The sequence below is a fragment of the Argiope bruennichi genome, chromosome X1 (genome assembly GCF_947563725.1).
Source record: "Argiope bruennichi chromosome X1, qqArgBrue1.1, whole genome shotgun sequence".
Classification (NCBI taxonomy): Eukaryota; Metazoa; Arthropoda; class Arachnida; order Araneae; family Araneidae; genus Argiope; species Argiope bruennichi.
Genome location: NC_079162.1, coordinates 133,114,930 through 133,125,471, shown reverse-complemented (window position 1 = coordinate 133,125,471; position 10,542 = coordinate 133,114,930). Strand labels below are relative to the sequence as shown.

General features: G+C 31.7%; 1 protein-coding gene across 1 annotated transcript in view; it reads left to right on the top strand.

The window, feature by feature from the left end:
* The first annotated feature begins 1,370 nt into the window (after positions 1 to 1,370).
* LOC129959026 (nucleolar protein 4-like) overlaps positions 1,371 to 10,542 on the top strand; it is a 150,420-nt gene continuing 141,248 nt past the window's right edge. The window contains exon 1 of the mRNA XM_056071795.1: positions 1,371 to 2,049. Within this exon, the coding sequence (XP_055927770.1) occupies positions 1,636 to 2,049 (414 nt within the window). The 5' untranslated portion in view covers positions 1,371 to 1,635. The remainder of the gene's footprint in view (positions 2,050 to 10,542) is intronic.

Below are 10,542 nucleotides of genomic sequence, written 5' to 3'. Positions count from 1 at the left end.
CGGGGCGTTAATATAATTGAACTAACCTAAAAGCAGTTCTGTTACAATGATTTTCCTTTATATTATGCAATACTTCCGCAACAATGCAACAAAGTTGTACGAATGTGAGTATCTCTTTTTTCATATATATAAGAATCTGATGACATCTTAAGATGTTTAAAGTATATCTTTTCTACTATTACGGCTGCCTAAATCAATCTTCAACCTGCGTGAAAAGATGAAAGCAAAAATTCTAAAAATAAGGTTTCGATTTATTTACTATACTTAGTTATTTAATTCTAGAATTGTTTTTAAAAAATGACATTTTTTATTGTTAGAGAATGGCTGTGAGTAACCTTGAAACATAATTAAAAATATTAATTAAGGAAAAATTCCTTTTTCAAATTTAAGTGGTACGCGACATCTTGCTAATATTAAAATTCTATTCTGTAATTGATATTAATCAAGAGTTCTCTTGACTATAGAAGAAAGAAATCAAAGTGAAGTAATCAAAAATGTATTATTAAATGATATTAAAAGTGAGAAAGCCCATGATTCAAAACTTGTTTTATTTGTCTAAGAAATATAGAAATTCAAGTAGTAATAAATTTAAATAATATACATTAAAGATAATATTCATATAAATAAATATAAATATTCTGGTAAAGTAACACGAAGCTGATGAAGGTAAAGTTTCACAAATATTTATTTCGCAATAATTTATCAAAGTATGAAACCTAAATTTATCCTGTGTAAGAAGAGACGCAATTTTATAAAATCAATATAAATTATGAGTATTAGAGCAACAAAATATTTGAAAAGTGAATGTGATAAATACACTATGAATGTAAAATTCAATTAAAGAACAAAAATAAATTGGAAAGCGTTATCGTTTTTATCATAAATCTATATTTTTGTTTAATATTCTACCCTCGCCATAGCTTATTACTTTATATCATTAATTGAATCATTTCCCTGCATAAGAACCCATCAGTCTTAGGACCCAAAGAAAAAAAAATTAAAATCGGTAAGTTTAATTTTGCAGAACAACAAAAGCAGTTTAACCAGCAGAAGAACAAACAACTTTCTTAATTCGTCCTCTTGCGATAACCGATCCCGATTAACAATAAATCCAAATATGGGACAAATTCCTCATTTTGATGAACGGAAAAAGCCGAGAGCACACGCTTTCTGGATTCAGCGCTGGCTAGAGCGCAAGAGGCGAAAATAAAAGCAAAAAGAGAGGAAAAAAAAATCGCAATAATTTTCTAGAGGAGTCCCTCTGTGTGGTGCTAGCGGCCGACGTTCAGATATTCCCCCTCCCCCCCCAAACGCCGTCTATCGTTCCTCTGAGCAATTGGGTCCTACTCCATTCTCCGGTCGGCGCGCGCACCATACGGGCCGACAAACAGCAGGCTGCGTTGATAGAAGGAGTGACTAAGGTCCCGAGCTTGAGTTTTCTTCGATCTTCCCTGTGTGTGGTTACCGAAAGTGCTTCCGACAATGCAACTGCTTCACGGATTAATTCACGACTGAGAATTACAATCCTTCCATTACACTTTTCATTTTTTCGACATCAACTTCATTAAAAATGCATGTCAAGAACCTCAACTCAGGTTCTTAATCGAATCCAGTCTCTGGGACAGTGTACTTTGCATGGAGCAAAGAAGACATAACACAAGACATGCAGCTGCATTAGCTGCAGCAGCTGTAAATTCTGCTGAATCTTTTGCCCTGTCCTCGCCTTCCCACTCATCTACCCCCTCGCCCACTGGACACAAGAGTCCGGCAAGTCCCCCGGACATGACTTCAAAGACAGAAATGTATGATTCTTTCCAGACATGGGCCTTGAAGACCTACGGAGACAGTGCCAAGACTAAGACAGTGACTAGGAGAAAGTACAATAGAATATTGAAGATCCTTAAGGGGGAAGAACAGACTAATGCTGAAAATTCGAAATTCCGATTTTGGGTAAAGGCCAAAGGATTTCGAGTCGGACCCCCTGCGGGTCACTCGGCGAGTGCCAAATCGTCGGACCAAGTACTCTACATTCCATGCTCGAAAATTCCAGTAAGTTTGAAAATAATTATATCTCCTTAAAATGCAATTATTTCTAAATTTTCAGGAAAAGATCAACTTCTGATTATTAATATTTAGTCCTGTTTTGTCCTATCCTTAACTAACCAAAGGCTGAATGCATCGCATTCTTTTACTTACTTTTTATATCCTGAGTTCTAACGTATCATGTTTTGTAGATAGCTTGGAACTATCCATTATTTCGGGGTTAAATTGACTGCATCCTTTTTAAATGATATTTCGGCAGATCTGTTTGATTTGAAATTAATTTTGATCAGCTCTGGCCGGTTGGAAAGAAACTGGTTTCTGCATCCCTTTGACGAAATGCAAATACTGAATGCTCTCCGATAAGCGAGTTTGTTGACCAAACGGATCCTTAGTTTCCTTCCGTCCATAGCTCAGAAGCATGAATGAGAGAGAGCACACGGTTCGGAGTTACTACCGCTAATAGTCACGGCATTCAACAAGTGTTCTGCTTCTCCGCGAGTTGGAGCTCTTCATTAACTATGAGGAATCGCTATGGGACTGGCATTTTTGAAAGGGTTATTGGAATTTCATTAGTGATAGAAGCTGGGGATCGTTTTGCAAATAAAAATTCGCTTTGTAAAATTGTCATGTTAAAAAGTTTTTTTTTTTTTTTTTTTTTGTGTGTGTGTGTGTGTGTGTCTGTGGTTATTTAAGAAAATGACTTATATCATAAGTTAGTTTCAATTACCAACACACTTTTCACTTTTCGTATTGATTGAAATAAAAAAAAAATGACGAAGAAATACAGCAGAAAACGTACCATTAATTATTAGAAGGATTTTTCATAGTTGAATTCTCTTGCACTGTATTAACAAGAACATAGTTAAAAATTTGTTTATTAAGAAATTGTAATTCTCTAAATTTTATCTTTATTTGAATGAATCTATTTAATGATATTAACTTGTATTATTTGGTTATGAAAAAAAGTGTTTTATACATTTCAAATATTTTAAATCATTAAAGAAGTTGTTTGGTCGTTTTGGAAGAAATCATGCTTCATATCTTTTAATTTCTTGCCATTTGTGTGCTAAATGAATTTTTTTAAACATATTTTTTTCCTATAGTTATCTAATATATTTATATTTTTAAGCATTGAAAACTATTATTTTTACTTTGCCTTATATTTTATTAAAGTGCGTACATTATACTGGAACTGCAGCAAACTGTTTTATTCCCTCATCTCTGTAGACAACTGAAAAAGAAATCTTGCTAAAAATCTATTCTATTTGGGACAGTTTCCCCTGCTATTTTTGAAGAAACATGTATTCGGAATCGTGAATCTGGCTGTCAATTGAGACATGAGGTGTTAATGAAAGGAAAGCATCAACATACTGATATTTTTCCGATTGTTTAGTAACCTTTTTGGGAACAAAGTGCCTCGTGCTTTAATTAGATTCAATGTGCAATCATCATTTGATAAGAAAAATAAAAGCAAATTCAAATTTTTCAACTCCTGCAGAATTTCTTTTCGTAATGGAAAAAAGAGCCTGAATTTCAAAATCTATTTTTAATCCGGAGCATTTTTTCAGACTGAATTCATTTGCACCAAATAAACTTATAGTTTGTGTTATTTATTTACGGTCAATTATTTCGGATATAGATCCTGAACTTAACTTTAGAACTAGGCTGCCTTTTCAAAATGTTCTAAGGTGAATCTTGACCTTACAACACTTTGCTCTTGCTTTGTATAAAGTAACGGAGAATTCTATTGATTTACCTATTAGTTTAAATTATGATGTTACTTTTTAAGCAACATAGAGTTTATTTACTTCAATATAAAGCATATCTAAAAACTCTTTAGATTCTGTTTTTGTATAGCAATTCAACTTATTGTTCTATTATTTCACATAAAATCGAATGTCCAATCAACGGACAATGAGATAAATATTACGCTATTGATCTTAGGAAAATAAGTTATAATTTATTCATTTGTTTCATTTCGATATACTCGAAATTTGTAAATTTTTTCTTTGTAATTTGTAATTTTATGAACGAAATGAATACATATTTTATAATTTATTGAGAATTTGCATCTTAATGCAAATAGCTTTGTGAAACGTATTCAAAATAGAATCTTAAAGTGATATTATTTATAACGAAAATCGGTAAATTCTAAGTTAGAGAAAGGTTGTAAATTGAGAAAGTTTCGATGCTGAGCAAATAAGGAACGAGATTTGTCCGATTTCTGAAACACATTTTAAATAAAAACATTATTCACTTACAATAGATATAATCTGGATTTCTTCATTTTTAAATATTAATCTGAAAATCGATACTTCTACAAGCAATCTTAATACCGATGTTGATAAATTTGCTAATTATAGAAAGCCTCTATTTACGAAGCCTTCATTTTCTGACTCATGCATAATGCTGCATCCTTTTATGCGTAAGAATGGAGATTTTTAGTACAACCAAAGCTGATTGCATAGTAAAATTTCCTTTAAAACGAAATTAAATTATTTTATTTTCTGATATTGCCTTAATATTGAGTGTTTCGTGTGTTTTTTTTCAAAAAAGTCAAATTAAGGTTCAGCGCTTCAGTGTTTATTCAGCCATTTTTAAAGCTTTAAAATAAATTTATCAATGAACTCAGTTTCTTCAAAGGCCAATGACACCAGAAATGAACTGAAAAAAAAAATATAAGTTTTATTCAGTCTGACGCAATTTCCAAATTTTTATTCATTATAGGTATTTTCAATATATATCTTCATCTACTTATATAAAAGAAAAAAATCAGAATTTCTAATATACTGCTATTTTCTATGAATTTCTTAACTTCTTAATTAGACGTATCATCTAAATTTGGATATTTAGTCATTTTAATTCCTAGAATAATACTTTGGGCTATTGAAGCTTATCTATGTTATTTTTACATTGTAAATGACTGAAAACTTTAAAACAATTCAGTAGTTCGGTGCGCGTCAGACATGTCAATGTATTCCAAGGAGTTAAATATGTAGCAAGAAAATATGGTATTTAATGCTAAATTTTAAAATTCAAAAGGCTACGTGTGATGAAATACCTAGAATAAAATTCAATTTTCAGAGGAAAAATATCCATTTCTATTGAATAATAATAGCTATTCGATTTTAAAAATGACACAAACTAATCTCTTTATTTTTATTCACACATCATCGTTTTGAAAACATGATTGGAAGTGAAATTTATATCTTGGTCTCATTGAATGAGTACTATTGATTTTTACATATTGGTATAAGACTTTTTTTTTTTAAATCAGTCGTAACAAAAAGAAAATAATAGCACTATAAGACGTATAAAAGAATGCTTTGCATTCTATAACTACATGATTTAAAACTTGCTCGTCAAATCGAACATTTTCATTAACTGGATGAATCACGCATATTTGGGTACCTCGAAATGAGAGAAAAAAACATTCCCATTTATTTCTCCGATCGAATGAAAAATCCCAGAAACAAAGCCTTATGCGATTCCAATGGTTTATCTGACGAATCCTCAAATGGACTAAGACGAAAAAAGTGTCCAATCCAAGCGCGCGCGGAATTTTCGCTCCTCATTTCAAGTTGCGCCCCCCTTTCCCCCAGTGTCCAAAGGAAGAGTTTCCGACTGTAGAGATATGAGGATAGCAAACGAAGTACAGGTAGCTGCTATGGTAGGTGCAGAAACCTTGTGTGTACTGTAGCACAGGTGAATTAAAGATGGCCTCGCAATGTTCTTTATGCCGTCGGACGCCAGTGCAGCGCAATCCGCCTAGTCCCACGTGTTGCAAAGGCGATGCGCATGGGCACTGCTTCCAATCGATCAGCCTGAATCCGAGTGTCCCGTTTACGAAAAGAGACAAAAGTTCTCTTCTCTTCAAGGTCTCGCTCTCGCATCAAAGTTTTCGATCATCTCTTGATTCAGCTGCCAGCCACTGGGATGTCCAATTTACAAATAACTGGCTTTTTAATGCGGATTTATTTGTTTGCTTCGTTTCCTTGTAGGACAAAAACTGCCAAAAAAAATTATTCCCAGGTGAGTCGTGTCAGTAAGGGAATTACGGCATTTTTCTTCAGCAGAATAAATAGTGTGTACTGACTTCGATGGGTTCTTGATTATAAAATACTTTGCCTCAGGCAATCAAATGAATAGAATTCCTTACTAGTCATTAAGATATATACTGCAATTTGGTAACAAAATATACGTTTCTTTTCATTTACCTACAAAATTGAACTTCGCAACATTTGATAGATTCTAAGGAAATGACGCATCTAAATATTATTTTTCGCGAACATAAATAATTTGAATGAGGCTGAAAACTGGAACGTTCTTGTATCTATCAGAAATAGTTTATGAAAAATTCAAATAAAAAGTTAATTTAATAATGCTAAGTTTATTTTTATATCGGAATAAATCAAATGGCTGTTTTCTATCATGGCGCAAAGGATTATATTTAAATACGCTTTAATGCTTCATCTAAATTATTTTAAACAAGTTTTTTTTCTTGGAAGGTTTATTATTTTAATATTTTAATTTTATAAATTTTTTTTAAATATTTCCATTCATTATATAATAAATACTTCCTTCAATAATTAAAGAATTTGTAATTTTTTTTTTAAAAAATAGACTTAAGGTGAAATGAAATAATCGCTGTGGGTTTTTCATTGCGTTCGCTGCCATGATTCACGCCTATGATTTAGATCTTCTATGTCATTAAATGAACTTTTATCTACTATAATTATAGTAGAGAAAGGGTCACTTAATTAAATATACGATATGAGTCAAATGGTGGCAACGACACCCATTGTGTTAGTTGCTCTGTAGCATCTCTCTCTAGAGTAGATGGAAAATTTCTGAGAGTTCTTTTTGAAAAAAAAAATCGCCCAATGCATTCTTGCAGCTAATAAATAACTTTGCTAGAAAAATGCCTTTTTAAAAATATACTGTAATTGTAAATCCAAAATATTTTACAGTAGAAATAAGCTTGCTTCTTTTTATTACATTAAGATATATTTCGTCAAAACGATTTTTGTCGTTCATTCCTAATATATAAATAATTCGGATCATAAGCTTGTCAAAATTACAGAATAATATCTTTAATCAAGCACTCATTCATTTGAATCTGAGTTATTAATTTTGTCAACATTTCACAAATATTGATTTTTGCAGGTTTCAATAGAATATTTATAAATAGCGTGCTTACGCTATATCGTAGTTTATCAAAAGATAAGTTAATACGATAAAGATAAGTTAATAAATTATTATTGACATATTTTAGTGGTTACGATTGCAAATTTATTTTTATCGATTCTTATTTTATCAAACTCCGAAGAAAATATTAAACTTTGCATACAAACCCTTGGTTAAAAACATTTCCACATATCTCAGCGATATTACCCCAAATGTTAACACATTCCGAATGCAATTTTAAAGCTAAACTGCTTGAGGAAATTCACGAATTTTCAAGTGTTTGTCATGTTCGTTATATTGAACAGAAACAGAAATTTTGCCAGTAAAAAAATAATTCAAAATGGCAACAGAGCTTTTCTTTGTTACCAGTAATCACATTTTTTAAAACTGCATCCTCAACTACTTTGTCACGATAACAAGTGAGCACAGAATTCATGCGTTTTTTTCATTCATAATATCTTTCTGCATATTATTATTCCAAATAATTTTTACAGTAGAAAATCTTTTTATCATTTTTTTTATCATTTCTGATATATTTGTAAATTCTGTACATAGTTATTTTTCATTACTGTAAATATTTTAGTATTTAATAAAATTCCTGTCGCATGCCTATCCAACTGTTTCGTGACCAGAATGGTTATGGATACGAAGTATAAGACGGAGTTCTGTTCTGTCCTTGGAACAAGAACACCAGGTTTCAAATCTCACATAGACTTGAAATCACTGAATGGGTAACGAAATAAATGAACAGTCAATAAAAATTCATTTTAGAAGCTGCCGGTCTAGGTTTCACACTTCGCTTTCGAATGTCTCCTCTCAGGCGCCATTCAAGACGGTGCATTATTTTGACGTTTTATCTACTTATTTTTTAATTTTGATTATTAAAAATACCTACAGAGTGGTAAAATTCATCTTAAAACCTATATATATTTTTTGGAGAAATGAACACGTCTTTGTATAAGGTGAATCATTTTGCATCGAATTACTTTTCTGAATGCAAAAGGTGAATATATCTTTGCAAACTCTTTGATATCTTCTGAATATGTTCGAAAATACAAATTCTTGTGAAAATAAATGGGCTTAAAAACTGTTATAACTTTTTATCGGATTCTAAACTAGAAACAGGAGTTTAGAAATACTGAAATAATTCTAAAAAGATTAAAAAACTTTTGTACCTCATTAAAACCAAACTCATAGTGAAGGGAAGTAATATTTCTCCAAAATTTGATTTATTAAATGCATGATTTTCTTAGGAAATATTTAAGTGTATTAAGAAATCGGCAAACCCATTTATTTTTGAAAAAATTATTTTGTTATGAGTAGAATAACTAACACTTTCACTTAAGGTGACCCTCATTCGGACGATGGTCGCTATTCGCCGAGAACATCAAAGGGGCCGCCTCGAGATGTCACTGGGATATTCGCATTAAATAAGAAAGTTTGCAAAATTGCATTTGGAGGCTGTTTGTTACATTTTGTCAAAAAAGGAGCGTACACAGAATTTTGTTTAACATGGAATTTTATTTTTAAGAGAAGTTTAATATAAAAATACAATGAAGCTAGAGTATATTTTAATATTGTTTCTTTCAATAAATAACCTGGTTAAATCATATTAGTTTACACTTACTATTTCATAAAAATATAGCTAAATTCTTTACGCTGTAATGGATTTTGTGCTTTGTCAGTTGTTGATTTGAATGCAAAATGTTTCAATGACAGAGATTTCTGTGCACATGGAAGTGATTTCGAGGGAATGCAGTTTGATTTTGGCTGCTAAGTGCCCCCACGACTAGAATGACTCACACAAGCCTTTTTTCGTGCCAGATTTCTAGCTTTGTTGCAGATCTCTTTGACTGTTGTTGAAGTAGGGTTGCGCTTTTAGTATTTTCAAGTGATGTGCTTCGGAAGGATTTCAGTGTCTTCTGCCGAGAGACAAAATTCATTGACTGTCATCTTTACCGACCATTTTTTATGCTCATCTTCGGTGATGAGATCTGAAGCATTTCTCTTCAGCCCCTGGTTTCATTTGTGTTGATTCCGCAGCATTCTTCCTGCTTCAAACTCCTCTTTCGAAATTCCCTTGAATGATCTCGTCTGTCCGCTTTCAATCGCATATATTTGATTAGTTTCCTTGGATTCTTCACCCCTTTCAGTAAGATTTAATAATGAAAAATGGTACCATTTAATTTTTATTTAAGAAATGTAGTTTATAATTCTTACGTATTTTTGATTAAAATTATATTATTGGTATGGATATCATTGTAATGCCTAAGTTCATATTCAACACTTTTTCAATAACTCTAATGACTTCGGATGGACCCCTAGTACGCCAGGCATGTCCATTTTTTTTTTATTTCAGGCACATAAAATATTTTCTTCCAATTCCATTCTTCTGATGATGTGTCCTTAATTCCAGAGCATTCACTGAAATCACTTATGAGTCGCTCAGCGCGTTTTCGTCTTCATGATAATATTTCACTATCATTAGTTTCATTATCGGTATCATGTAAATGTATGCTTATTTCTTCTGAATCCCTCCAATCGCTTGGATGTTCGCAGTCTAGACTACTCTTATTCCACAACATGTTTTTCCTTTAGTATGACCGATATTCACACTATCCATTGAATAACAAGCAATATGTGATAGTGATCTAAGATAACAATATAAATAATAAAAGTGATGACTAGAAATTTTAAACCTAATTTATTATCATACTCAGTAGTAACTTTAGTCTCGCGCCGAGTATAGTTTATCGTTATGCTACATGTCATGAAAAAAGAATGGCGAGATATACTTGTCATTTTACTGAAAGGGGTTAGTAATAAGCATTATTTCTACTTCCACATATAACGATAGAATGTGTTTAATCTTCAATCTGGAGATATATTTAATGACTCTACTAGAAGAGTGCTTACTAAATAGATCGCATAATATGGAAGGTTGATTGGAGGTGATAAGATGATATTCATTACGAGCTCCTGTAATGGTCAATAAGAACCTCTTAATGAATAGTTTTTGTTTTATCGGTAGGTTCACGCATTATGTATTAAAAGCAAGTCTTCTCCTAATTTATGCTTTGCATAAAAACATAATAGATTTCTGAGATTTGCTAGATTTGGTTTTAGATATCCTTTGCAAGATAGAATACAAATGCAGAACTTAATTTTTTTATATGTGTGTGTATTTTTAATCCAAACAGACAATTATTTCAGTGTATCATTTTACAACAGCCAAGAAATTGGATCTCTCTTTAATACTTCAAAGACGAGAATTTTACTTTTCTTCCAGATAAATTTTAAAACTATCCACTT